General features: G+C 40.2%; 1 protein-coding gene across 12 annotated transcripts in view; it reads left to right on the forward strand.

Moving 5' to 3' along the window:
* The window catches only part of RGS6 (regulator of G protein signaling 6), a 635569-nt gene that overhangs the window by 22949 nt on the left and 598076 nt on the right, over positions 1–14544 (forward strand). For all 12 annotated transcript variants that reach the window (XM_035260909.3, XM_035260914.3, XM_009006271.5 and 9 more), the window contains exon 2: positions 8742–8845. In XM_035260909.3, coding sequence (XP_035116800.1) covers positions 8762–8845 — 84 coding nt within the window. In that variant the 5' untranslated portion in view covers positions 8742–8761. The remainder of the gene's footprint in view (positions 1–8741; positions 8846–14544) is intronic.

Here is a 14544-nt window from a genome sequence, read left to right on the forward strand (position 1 = left end):
TCTATTCCATCCCTCTAGGGAATATATATAATAGAATATATATATATATATATATATATATATATATATATATGTGTGTGTGTGTGTGTGTGTGTGTGAGTTTATATATATGTGAGTTTATATATATATGAGTTTATTAAGTATTAATTTACATGATCACAAGGTCACACAATAGACTGTCTGCAAGCTTGAGGAGCAAGAAGAGCCAGTCTGAGTCTAAAAGCCGAAGAACTTGGAGTCTGATGTTCTAGGGCAGGAAGCATCCAGCATGGGAGAAAGATGTAGGCAGGGAGGCTAGGCTCATCTTCCTTTTCATGTTTCTCTGCCTGCTTTACATTCGCTGGCAGCTGATTAGATGGTGCTCACCAGATTCAGGGTGGGTCTGCCTTCCCCAGCCCACTGACTGAAATGTCAATCTCCTTTGGCAACTCTCCCACAGACATACCCAGGATCAATACTTTGCATCCTTGAATCCAATCAAGTTGACAGTATTAACCATCAGAGTGGGAGATGCAGGAGTAGAGGATATGGGAAAAAGGGAGTGATTATGAGTGAGAAGAACGATGGAGCCAGTGTGGACGTGAAGGCCAAGTGAAGGGTAGGAATGGATAGTGAAAATGCTGTGCGTTCAGTGGATTAAATGCCTAAATAAGTTTGAAGATTGTGTGCAGCGAATGCAGAGTAAGTAGGTGAGCTGAAAACAGAAAGGGTGGACAGAGTGGAGGATGCTTGTAGTGGGACTTGAGGTGGTACAGTCAGTGATGACAAAGTTTAGGATTTGGCCATGTGAAATAGTGACTCAGAAGGAAAAAGGTTCAGGTGAGGAAATAATGAACTGAGAAACTGGTTTTTCTGATAGGTCTTTGACTCTGTTGTTAAAGTCACTGACAGTGGTGAAGGTGTTAGGGAAGGAGGAGAAATTCTCTGAGAGGTGGAAGCTGGAGTCTTCAGGAAATGAGATGGCATAAGCAGGAGGGAGGTGGAAAACAGCAGTGAGGATGAGCAGAAAGTGGCAGAGCCAGATGGCCTGAGTGCCACAGAGCAGGGATTTATGTTGGAGAGAGGGAGGGAGATTATTTGAAGCAGCAGTGGAGAGCCAGGAGATTGCCTGCCCTACTTTTTGGTTTTGAGATATATGGTGTGAGGACAGAGGGCTGCAGGAGAGGAGAAGGCAAGTTTCCATTAAGGTCACAGAAGGTTAAAGTTCAGAGAAGAGGTGGAAGGACATGGTGGGAATACTAGTTACAGAAGTGTGCAAAGGGTGGGATGAGTCTGGGGGGAGTCAGAGGGGTTGGGGTTTATAGAGCAGTGTGGAGTTCAGAGCCCTGGTGCGAGAGGATGCCTGGGTAGACCTGGTTTTCTAGCAGAGATTGCAGGAATAGGACTCCCAGGGCCAGTGTGTCCTGTTGCGTGGTTATCTTTCCACCTCTCCCTCCTAGCTTAATTTTTAGAAACTTTAACAGATGGAATGCAACATTTTTACTTTTACTTCAGAGATCAGTCCTCACCCTTTCGCCCTGGCTAAAGTGCAGTGGTATGATCATAGCTTACTGTAGCCTTCAACTCCTGGGTTCAAGCGGTCCTCCCGCACTGGCCTCTCGAGTAGTTGGGACTACAGGCATGTACCACCATGCCTGGCTACTCTTTGTATTTTTTTTTTTAATAAAGATTGGGTCTTGCTATGTTGCCCAGGCTGGTCTTGAACTCCCAGGCTTAAGCAATCCTTCTGTCTTGGCCTCCCAAAGAGCTGGGATTATAGACATAAGCTACTATACCTGGCCTGCCTGCGTGCGTGCTTGCTCTCTCAAGCTCACTGGCTCTCTTGCTTTCCATATATATATGTAACCAAAGATATATATATCTTGGACAATGGACTCTCCCCCCCCTAAATTTCCAGCTCCTTGCCTGGAAGATGAGACCTCTCCATCACATAGGGTTGCTTTTGAAGAGGGAAGAGAGTAAGTCATGGAAATTCATTCTGTGCTTCCCTAGCACAGAATGAATGTAGAAACTGACCAGTGATCCCTTTATCCCTGGGAATTTAGGGTTGGAGAGTCCAGTGTCCAAGATATATATATCTTTGGTAATTCGATTAGTTTAGCCTAATTAAATTACCAGGCAGGTGTGGCAGCTTAGAGAACATTGTATTTATTTATAAGTCTTAAGGTAGGATTGGAATGGAGTAGTCAACTTCACTGAAAACTAGCAAGTAGAAAGAAGGAAACACAGATTAGTTGAGGACCTACTATGTACCAGGCTTTGTGCTAAACATCTGCTTTATATAGGTGATTTCACAAGATGGACACGTTGGAAAAACTGTGGGCATTGGCGTCAGTCCTGGATTTGAATGTTAGTTGCTCGGCTGACGAACTGTTACTTTGGGCAAGTGACCTATGTTCTTCAGTCTTAATTTTCTCATCCGTAGAGTGGGAATAATAACATCTGCCTGTTGTGGTTGCTGTGATGAGCTGTCTGGGCTGAGATTCTAATGAGCAGGCTGGGCTGAGAACCGCTGCTGCAGCGTGATTAGCATTTGTTCCATTTTATAGGTGAGGAAACCACGGCCCAGGGGGGCTAAATATGTTGCTTCTGGTCTCACAGCACTTAAGTGACATAACCAGGATTGAGAGCCACTTTTTTTGACTCCAGAACCTTGTTTTATCCACTTCATTGAGTTTCTGCTTTAATACATGGGAGGCTAAAGGAGCCCCCCATCAGCATGTCTGCCCAAACATCAGGCAGCATGGGATGGGATGGAGGGATCAAGTGACGGGAAGGCAGGCTCCATGGAATCTAGGTCAGTGGTTTCCAAACCTGGCTGTACTTACAAATCATCTGGAAAATGGTTAATCTGTAAATCTCCAGGGACCACCTTTGGCCTACTAACTAGATCAGAACTTCTGGAGCATGGGAAACAGGAGTATGTATATTTAGAATCTCCCCCAGGTTATTCTGAGACTGCTAGTCTATTTCGGGTCCTTGGGCAAGTTTTTGGGAACCACTGAATTCTAGTCAATGTCCTAAAATGATGAGGTGATTATATCCCACTAAAATACTGGGTGCCTTCCAGTGTCACCAAAATTGGCCTTTAGGGGTTGAGTGCTATTGCCGAACTTTAAGATCTTTGGTGCATTACCTGAAACGGACACCCTGTCTGTCATTGAGCATTTGAACTTTGAATATATAGGAAATGTCAAGTTGGCAGACTCAGCTATAACAGAAAGAGTGATTTGTTATTTAGAGCTGTTGTTCTTCTTTCTTTCCCCTTGGGATTCCTGCCCACTCAGTCAGATTAGAGCTATATAAACAAGCTCGTACTACTGAGCCAGCACACATCTTGTAAATTTTTTTTTTCTTGAAGTGCTTAACATTGCTGATGTCAGAAAAAAAATCCATTGGGTTTTAATGGGCTGAGGCAAACAATGTGAATTTGATATAATATGAAGGAGAGGAAATAACTTCAACAGAAATTCTTATATGGCAACGTAAATATTCAAATGATATTACAGTCAGGGTTTGATTACTTCTGCTACATGACATTTCCCTGAATAGGGTTTTGAGGGCTGGGCACTAGGAGTGGCAGGCATGGTGTTTAAAGCTTTCAGCTGCAAGCCGTGGTGATTTCAGTGACATTGTAGGGTAATTGTAGTCAGTTCTTCTCTTAGCTCTGTGTCAGGATCACTTGAGGAGGTCACTGGACCTCTGAAGGCTGCTTCTCTGATGCAGGAGTCAGAACATCTGAGGGTGGGGGTTGCTGTGGGATTCTCCATTGATTCTGATGCCAGTGGCGTGGGCATTTTACTTGGCCAAACACTGGCTTAGAACAAGGTCACTGGTCAGTTTCTACATTCATTCTGTGCTGGGGCATTTCCATGACTTACTTTCTTTGCTCTTCAGACGCAACCCTGTGTGATGAGGGGGGTCTCATCTTCCAGGCAAGGAGCTGGAAATTTAAGGTGGAGAGTCCATTGTCTAAGGCCACATATAGCCTTAGTGGGGCGAGAGCTGAGATGTGATTCCCAGTCTGACTTCCAAGCCCTTCCTTTTCCTGTACCATCAAGGCCCTTCCTTCCTGCTCTGCTCAAAATCGTTAGCTGCTGAACCCTAGGCTTCGCTTGTTCCAGAGGGGCTGGCATCATAAGCAGCAGGCATTTATTGTAACTGCAAGTTACAGATGCAATGTAAGTTTTGAGTAGATTGCAGCACAATCCTGACTTTCAAAGATTCAAGAATCCATTTGTATCACAGGTGCTTAATTGTCCTGCACAGAGCACCCCCTTCACTATAGTTTCTACCCTCCCACCTATTCCTTCTTACCTAAATTGCTTGTAAATTCTAGAAGTGGATTGCTGCTGTGTCCAGGCTTGTTCATATCAATAAACCCTGGGGAAAATCTTCATGTGTGATACTACACATGGGTCTTTGTTGATCAAGAGCCTTCTTTATTGGCCTTTTGTTTTGTTTTGTTTTGAGATGAAGTTTTACTCTTGTTGCCCAGGCTGGAGTGCAATGGCATGATCTTGGCTCACCGTAACCCCTGCCTCCTGGGTTCAAGCGATTCTCCTGCCTCAGCCTCTTGAGTAGCTGGAATTACAGGCATGTGCCACCATGCCCAGCTAATTTTGTGTTTTTAGTAGAGACGGGGTTTCTCCATGTTGGTCAGGCTGGTCTTGAACTCCCGACCTCAAGTGATCTGCCCACCTTGGCCTCCTGAAGTACTGGGATTACAGGTGTGAGCCACCGTGCCCACCCTTTTGGCCAGTTTTAATGGCTTGTTATCCAGATGACTCTTCTGCAACACCGTATCTTGGTGGAATTTTATCAGTTCCATCATCTATTCAAATATATTTAAGTACCTTGTATGTGCCAGGTGAGAGAGGGGTGAACCCCAATTACAAAGTCCTTGCCTATGAAGAACTGACTTTCTAGCAGAGGAAGTTGCTGATAGACAAGTAAATGAAGTCCCGCAAATTCAGATAGGTGTGAATCTGTTATCTCACTCTCCACACTTGGCTGTCTCCCACTTAATCTTTCTGGGATCAGATTATCTTTCTGGCTTTTTTCTCTTGACTGTCTAGCGCAGAGCTGAGCCACTTCTGGGCTTCAGATTCCTCTGCCTGTGTTTGTGCATAGCCTTGGCCGGAATGGCAAACTTTGCTTCTCCCAGGCTTCTGCTCATCTGTCACCTCCTCCTACTCTGTGCCATCATACTTGAGCAGCCACATTTACAATGTCCTTTCTGTGAACACATCTGTTATTCCTACCGGACTCTGAACATTTTAAGGAGAGGATCTGTGTCTGATTTATCTGTATATCCCCAGGGCCTAGCATGGAGTCTTATGAAAGTAGATGCTTAGTGTATTTGCTCAAATAAATGTTGAGTCCTAAAGAACCTGAGCGTGGGTGGTGTGGTAAAGGAATTCCATCGTGGGGACGGATGCTGAGTCAGACAGCGGATGCTCCACTCCAGTGGTTTTGTGATTTATTCCTTGAGACATTGAGCACTGTCATGAATAGAGGAGATGGGCTGGGATATAGGCAGTAATGACAGAGGTGGCATGGAACATTCTGGTGAGAGCCTTTGAAGGAAAGTTAGAAATGTGAGGTTCTGAGGTTCTAGTTCAGAGCTGGAAGGAATTCTAAGGATGCCAGGTTTTATAGCTAATGCCTAACTGAGGCCAGGGAAGCTGTGTAACCTGGTTCTGGTAGCTGGTTAGTTGCAAAGGAGCAGGGGGCGGGCATACTAGAACTCCTTGTTTAGAGGGCTTTCTGCTCTGCTGGGACTGTGGTGTGTGACAGGTAAGGGATTAAAGGCACAGAGAGGAGAAGTAACTTACCTAAGATCACAGAGCTAGGAAGTGGTGGAGCCTGAATTCAGATGAGGATCTGTCGGATGAGAGGCAGCTTGTAACTACCAAGCTATATTGTCTCTTCTTGGAGATTGTGAAATGCAAGGTCCTAGCCCATTTTCAGGTTTCCTCTTTGGTTAGCAATGAGTCAGTATAAGAAAATAATATTAACATGCTTTCTTTCTTTTGACATGCAATTATGTGCTTTCAGAAAAATGTTTGCATTCTTCAAATATTAATATAGAAGTCCCAGGGTTGTTTACTGTTTGTATGTATATATAAATACAATGAAGAACGTTCCGTTTTTCTCTACCACTAAATTTAAACACTCCATTTCTATTGTACCATTTAGAAGAAATATTTTACATCATACTATAATGAATGAAAACCTAGTCTTTTAATTTCACAAGCCCCAGCTTATAGTCGATGAATTTGATTAGAAAATCTTTACCTATGTAGATTTCACATCCAGTTCTCTCTAACATTGTTGATATATGGACTAGAAAGTAGCTATATTATTATTTTAGAAACGATTCTTTCCAGACACAGGAAAGCTAAATAGCTTGTCTGAGTTTCAAAATGAGTTAATAGAGGAACCAAAAATAGAAACATTTCTACTGAATACGAGGCTTACTAAAATTCTTAACACAGACACTGTCTGCATTCACTTTGTAGTTTCAAGTCTGGACTCTGGAGCATCAGCCTGTTTTAACACATAGAAATGCTTCTGTTGGTGGGAGGGGTGGCCGGGCATAGGCGGAGGGAGGCCTGACACCTTTGTTTCTAGGTCGTTTCTAATGTTGTTATTATAACACAGTTTTCTAGGCAGAAGAGAATATGCTCATTAAAGTGGAAGTGTTCCTTTTAAAAATAAAGCAGCAGAAACCCAAAAGGTCTCTATTACATGGACAAATGAGTATACGATTTTTTTTTTCATGCTCTGTCATATTCTGTATTAAGGCAAAGGAGTAGGCAACTAAGTAGTTTAAAAATAAAACAGTGAGGTGTTCATTTAATTTTAAAAACCATTAATCAGAATGATAATCAGTACTTCCATGTAGCACTATATTCATAGAAATCCTGATATTATAGTGGTTAGAGATACTATTATAGAATGATGCTCTTTACCTCTTTATGTAATCTAATTTTAAGATACATTGTAATTCATAAATAGTGAAGAAAGTATGTAGTGTGATTCAAATGGAATATTTTGGGTAATTAAATTCTTAGAGTAAATTACAAATTCCTATCTCTCTCCCATTTTCCACCAACCAAATTTGTTTTAATGGAATGACCTTTGGTAGCAACTTATTTTATAATAAAATGTTTTCCCAAGTTTTTATTTTAAACTGAAATGGCCTTTTCTGTCACGTATGGTATTTATAAGAGTTTCTTTGATGAAAAGCTTCTGACTTTTGTGCAAATAACCCAGGCAGCCTCTTAGATTAGGGATAACATTTGTGTAGAACTTTTATGGCTTTATACTCTACTCTCACACTCGGCTTATTGGACTCTTACCGGTGAGGAAGTTGGTGGAATTAACATTTTACTGCTGAGAGCAATGTAGAGGAAGGTGTCTTGGCATGACTCAGAGCATATAGCAGGCATTCGATATGTTTGTTTTAACAGGAAATTAACAAACCCAATAGATTCTTGCACTTGCTCAAGGTCACACAACAAATACAGTGTCACATCAAGGATTGAACTTCCTTCTTCACTCAAAAATTCCATATGCTTGTTCTTATCTCACTGTTACCTTTTCAGGCTTTTTTAAAAGGCCAAATTAACTATATTTTTTTCTTAATTGAGGTACAATTCACATAAGATTAGCCATCTTACAGTGTATAATTAATTCAGTGGCATTTCATGCTTTTGCAGTGTTCTGCAGCCATCACCTCCCTCGAGGTCCCTGAAGGAGACCCTGGATCCATTAAGCCGTCACCCATTCTATCCTCCCTGCAGCTACCACAACTGCCAATCTGTTTTCTGACTCTGTGGATTTACCTATTCTGGTTATTTCCTACAAATAGACTCAACATGTGACGTTTTGTGTCTGGCTTTTTTCAGCCTTAGCATGTTTTCACTTTTTTCACTTAGCATGTTTTCGAGATATATCCACATTGTAGCATGTGTCCGTACTTTATTCCTTTTTATGGCTGAGTAATACCCCCTCGTAGGGCTATACACATTTCATTCATCAAGTCATCCACTGATGGACATTTGGGTTGTTTCCACCTTTTAGCTATTGTGAATAGTGCTGCTATGAACATTTTTGCACAAGTATTTGATATGTGCCTTCAGTTATTTTATGTATGTTTTGAGGAGTGGAATTGGTAGATCATATGGTAATTCTATGTTCAATGTTGTTTGAGGAGCTACGAGGCTGTTTTCAACAGTGACTGTATCATTTTACATTCCTACCAGCAATGTATGAGGATTCTGATTTCCCCATATCCTTGCCAATACTTACTTGAGGGTTTTTTGTTTAATTATAATTATCTTAATGGGTATGAAGTGGTATCTCCTTGTGGTCTGGATTTTGATTTCCTTAATAAAATATTCATATTTTAATGCACAGAATTAATCAGAAAATGAACTTTGGCAAGGTGAACTCAACAGCAAAATGACTGGCTTCATGTGTTTTCAGGAGATTAAGACTGCCGTATATTTACTCCTGGAGTGTGCGATTCTGAGCTGAAAATCAATAACATGTTTGGGGATTAGAATATTTTTGGATAGTAAGGCTACAATCATCCTCTAAATTTGAAAAAATATGTCATGTCATATTTTGTTTTCATGGCGTCTGTCAACAGTTACTTAATTATTTGCATTTCAAAGCCCTCTTTCTATAATTCCTTCGTGACTTAATGATCTATTCATTTATTTTTGCAGTGTGAGTGAAGACACTCAGGATGGCTCAGGGATCCGGGGATCAAAGAGCACTGGGGATTGCTGATCCAGAGGAGAGTTCTCCCAACATGATCGTCTACTGCAAAGTAAGGCATCCGGTCACGCTCTGTGCATGCTGCCCCTGTAGACTATTGTGCTCTGTGTAGGGTTGACAAAAAGACGAATGTTTTCTGCTTAAACTGCCTCACTGATAAATGAATATTTTCTTCTCACATCCTCTGGTTTCCTAGTTCTAAAATTCAATGAAGTTCGTACTTGAGCACTTGGTATTTAACACTTGAAAAATATTATGCCATTTAGTTTTCTCTAAACCCAAAGGTTGCCTAAGCTATGCAGATGGGGAAGGCACATTCTCCTTTGGTGGAAAGTCCTTAGTGTAAGATGTATGAACTGAAAGTTCTTCAGACTCGTAGTATGTACGAAATCTGGGCTGAATGCTGTGGGAGATAACGTGGTATATTTGTATGAGATGCTTACAGTTGGTAGGAGACATAGGATGTACACAAGTAACTGTTACAGAGTCTAAATGTTAATTTCCCAAATAGACATGCAAGTAGTGTTATATAATTTTAGAGGAGGAGGCCAGTTCTTCTCCCAGCCTCAGAGGTGAGAATGGGCTTGTGGAAGAGTGGTCTTTTAACTCAGTTTTAAAATGTGTGCAGGATTGCTTTATGTGGAAAGCAGAGAGGAAGAACATACAAGGTGATGAGATGTTTCAGCCAGAGCACAGAGCTGGGGAAATAACAGCAACGGGAACTGGTTAGCTTGGGCACAGGATACATTATAAGGAGCAAATGAAGGTAGGATTTTGGGAAGAGTGGCTGGCTGGAGCCAGACGTTATATAGTCAATTTAATTATGAAAAACGTGTGTGCCAAGAGTTGTAAGATCAACATCTCTTTGGGATTATGAATCTTGCCCCAGTGTATTGAATGATGGTTGTCAAGATAGAGCAGAGGCTCTCGGAGAGAGATTTCTGTGTCTGTGTGAAAGGGAAGGAGGGAAAGGAGAGACACTAATATAGCCTGTGAAATCACCTTCAGAATTGAGAGGAACTAATAAGAGGAATTAAAAAGTCTGGATTAAAAATGACTTGGAAACAATGAATATAGGGGGCAAGTAGAGGGTCAAAGGCGACTGGGTTTTTGACCTTGGGTGAATGAAAATCATTGGTGCTATTAATTTGAAATGGGCTATTTGAAATAAGAATACATTTTAAAGGAAGAAAATATGGCACATAAGTTTATTTTAGTACATGCTGAATTTGAGGACATAATTGCTTCTTATTGTACACCTTTTTAATGTTTGCGTGTTTGTGAAAATTTAACCTATTGTATGTTAATAAGGAAATAAGTTAATGTTCATTTATTGCACTAACTACTTGAGTTTCTGCTCACTTCTGTGCATTCTGAGAGGCTCTGTGTGCAGTCTACATTACTTACGTGGGCAATGTGGAAATAGATATTCCTGGATGATCAATATGGTGAATTTTTCTCTTTTCCTTGTAAAAATAGAGTTCTCAAATTATTCTTGCTTTAAGTGTAAAATTCTGTAATTCTTTGCTTTGCAAGAGAATACTTAGATAATCCATCTCTAAGAATGATGCTGGTTAAATTGCAGTGAAGAAAAAAATAGATTAATGGGGCTGAGCAATTAGTGAAGCGTACAGAGTAATAGAAAGACATTGAGTCGTTGTTTCTTTCTTAACCCATCCTCAAACTGGGAGGCCCCATGCCAGGCTGGTAGGAGCATGGGCTTTGGAGTGAGATTTAGGTTAAAATTCCAACTTGACCACTCTTTAGCAGTGTGACTGTAAGTTAGCCCTTTAACTTCCATGAGCCTCAATTTTTTTCATCAGTAAAAGGAAAAAAAAAAATGTGTGAGGAAGGTAATTGTGAAGATCAATTTAGATAAATTGAGTGAGGCATCTTATATCCTACTTGGACCACAATGTGGTCCATGATGAGTATCTCTTTTTCTTTACATGTTTAGGTCTTGTAGTGACAGTGAAACTCGGAGAGAAAATAAATTATAAAATTTCTAAAGGCTGATGCTGGATATAAGTTGTCTAGAGGAAATTTATACAGTGGGTTTTTTTTTAAGACACAGGAAAACAATAAAAATGTTTTTATATGCTTCAGGGGATTGCAAATTCATGAATAATTAAAGAATAAGAAATGCAAAGGTCATATAATCCAACCACCTTTCTACTAGAATGTCTGTATTATGTTTACAGGAAGAAAACTTCCTGCAGGTTTATGAGAACTTGGTTTTTGCTTTTTGAGTGGTAGTGAGGGACTCTTTTCTGGTTTAATTTAGTAACAAACATGTCAGTTGCTGCAGTTCTTTAGAGAAATGACAACTAGTAGTGAAACTATGTATTTCATGTGACAATCTTGTTTAGAGAGTATATTTTATTTGCTATATTAATGTTTATTTGCTATATTAATTAATTACCATAAAAGGACATTGAGTCGGTTCAGTCTATTAGAAAGAAGACACACTTATTACACAGTGTGAGCTCAGGCCCTGACACCATTTTAAACCTGGTTAACCTGACTTCTTAAACCATGGTTGTACTTGAACCAGGGGATTTTCATGTCGTTTTCTACTCCTGATGCTGTAGGCTGCCCTTTGGCTACAACCAAGGACTTACCTGCTGTAGGATATTATCCTCAATGTATCATCAGTAAAGGTTGGATTTTGAAGCCAATGGTAATTCAAAGCATTTTCTACAGAAGTCCTTTTGTGTAATCATTTATTCAAAGTTGTAGCCATAAACCCAAACCTTTCCTTAGACACCCACAACTAAAATTTACATTTAAAAAATGGTGCTTTCATTTTTGTTTTCTTTCTCTTATTTGTGGTTGCTGTGTTTTTTCCTCTTGTTGTCAGACACCTTCAGTGTGAAATTTTTGCTTGGACTGCATTGTGTTGATGCAGTTGCTGACATTTAAAAAGCCAAATCTAGAGAAATGAAGCTTTTGGGTAAACTTTCAAGTAATAAGCGGATGATCATGTCCATAATGTTGTTGTGACTTTTAAATGACGTTTAGAATGGTGACCTCCTGACGTACGAGTGATGATGGGTTGGTGTTTAAAGCCTACACTTTCCAGAACACTCCTCATTCCCTTTTCGTGTTTTCATGTCATTAACTGTGAGAAGTTGTACTTTCCCAAGGCATGACTTATTTATTGACTTGAGCAGACTTTCTAATTTAGTTTTTCATCCTTCATATTCACAGTTTGGAATGGAGGTGTGTATGAAAAATGTATTGGTCACATTAAAGATCTATTTAAAAGAAAACCTTAATTATTCAGGAAGACACCCAGACCTGTTAACCTTTTTGATATTCCTGTATCCTTAGGACCCTGAGTTACTGAATTGTCCAACAGAATGATGATATTTGAACCTAGCTATACATCACATTATTTAGGGTGCTTTATAAAAAAGTTCATTCTCAAAGGACCTTCTTCACAAGGTATTTCTATTTAATAGGTCTGAGCTGGATCTTAGGATTCTGGGTTTCAAGATGTTCTCAGGAGAATTTGACGCCCAGCTAAGTGTGAAAAGCGCCTACTTAGTCTTTTACAATATCCAGGCATAGTATATATTGCAAAGTAATGAGAGAGTTGGTGTTTTGAATTAGATTTTTGATTTCACAATTATTTGTGGCTCTCTCAAGACATAGAAGAACCAAGCTCTTGTCATAGGGATTTTAGTAGCTTTTCCTTAGAGATTTTCTAGTCTTATTTTGTAGATGAAAGAACTAAAAGTATAGAGAGGGCGAGTAAGTTGATTATGGTGTCTCAGCACTTTCCCATGGAAGCCATGGTAATGTCCAGGGAGCCTGGCCACCCCAGGCAGTGGCCTTTCTAGCACCCTATGTGACTGCCATGTTATCAACCATAGACTACTGCTACCATATTGTTGGAGCCGAGTAGCCATGGGGTACATTACATTAATGAAAATAATATGTGGGAGATCTTTAGCTTTCATGCTTTTCCTGGGGAAGCTGACTTCGATTAATGTCTCACAGTTTTAATGCTGAAGTTTCATTCTACTCTTTGGTGCTTTTGCTTCTGCGGTAAAGGTATTCTAAAATGTTTACCCTCTTTTATAACTGAGATTGCTTTTGAGTAAGAGTTGGTTGCTTTCTGATTTTGTTTGGATCTTTGAGTGGTGGTAACAATGCCTCTTGACAGAGTTCCCCCAGCTAGACTAGTAATTTGATTTGTTTGGGTCGGGAGGCATGGAAGATGTCACGTGGGGAGCTGGAGGTTCTGCCTGTCTGGTCCCAGCTCTGTGTGGAGAACTTAATTTTCCTGATTCTACTACTTGTTTTATTTTCTATTTTCTTCTTTCCTTTCCTCCTTCCTTCTCAATTATGAGATACTTCTAACACAAAAAGAATACATTCAGTGTCCATGTAAAGTAAAAAGAAGCATTAAAAAATGAATTCTGTGCACCCATCATTAGCTTAATAAATAAAATATAATACTTTGGCTTCATTTCCTCTTCAATAAAGGGAGGAAATTACTCTAAAAATGTGCAAATACCTTTCTGCAATGATTTCAAAGTTCCATTTTATAATTTTTGATCTTTCATAAGTTAATACACTTCCCTAATAGCAAAACAATGTTGTGAGACTATATGCATATTTAAAGATCTTCTGAATTTTGGGGTAAATATTTTAGATAGTTGTAGTTAATCTAAATTGGATTGAGATAAAACCCAATTAAGTCAGTGTTTCGAAGAAAAAGCTCTAATATAAATGATTTAATATTCAACAGTGAAAGATGACATCTTCTTGGTGGCAACCTGTTTCTTTGGCTTGCTAATAACATTTAAGATATTTATAAAATTATCATTTTGTAGTACTAATTACATGCTATATACATAACAGAAGCGGTGTTTAAGTAGCAACACTGTACATTGCCAGTAGTATATAGTGTCATAGATGAAACAGGAGTTTTAGAGGAAGACAAAGAAAGTCAACGTTTTTGTATATCAAAGGGTTGGTTACACAGCCTTGCCATTGATGGCTTCCTTCACCCATTCATTTCTGCTGGGATTTGAGTCTAGCCTTTGTGTTGCTGTGATACCCCACAGTCACTCTCCCTAATGACTTAGGGCCCTTGAGGTCCTTGGCAGTAGTTGGTTTAGGCATGCATCTGGAAAGTAAACGCAGCACTATTTTAGTTACCTTGGCTGCGGTATGCAACAAGAAGGGAAAGATCTAGCCTGGAAGAATCCAGTGCTATGGAGGAAGCTAGGGATAGGACGTGGTTTGAAATTCATAGAAGGCAGTGGTAGAAGCCAGCACAGTTGAGAGTCTGGGGACCAGTTGAGGTCCTGGTGACTAAGGCATGATGAGGATTAGAAACTGTCTAATCAGGAAATATGTATTGAGTGTCATTTGTGTGCCAGACACTGTTAGATGCTAGGAATGTAAGATGAAGACTGAGCCCTAAATGAGCCCACAGGCCAGCTGGGGAGAGATGGGGAACTAGACAGTTACAGTGTTGGTAGAGGCAACTAAGGAGCATGGGAGGAGGAGGAAGGGTCATGTAGTCCATCCCAGTAGAGGGGATGATGATGTCATAGAAGACATCCAGAGGATTTGGCACTTGTTTCAATTCTTGAAAGATGACTAGGAATTAACCAGATGGAGAAGGAGGGAGAAGGTGTAAGAGGCAGGACTAGCGCATGTAAAAGGGCAGATTTGTGATGTCATATACTGAGTACTGGAGACTTCAAGTGGTTGTTATCATGGAGCTAGGTT

Source organism: Callithrix jacchus, chromosome 8 (genome assembly GCF_049354715.1).
Source record: "Callithrix jacchus isolate 240 chromosome 8, calJac240_pri, whole genome shotgun sequence".
Taxonomy (NCBI): domain Eukaryota; kingdom Metazoa; phylum Chordata; class Mammalia; order Primates; family Cebidae; genus Callithrix; species Callithrix jacchus.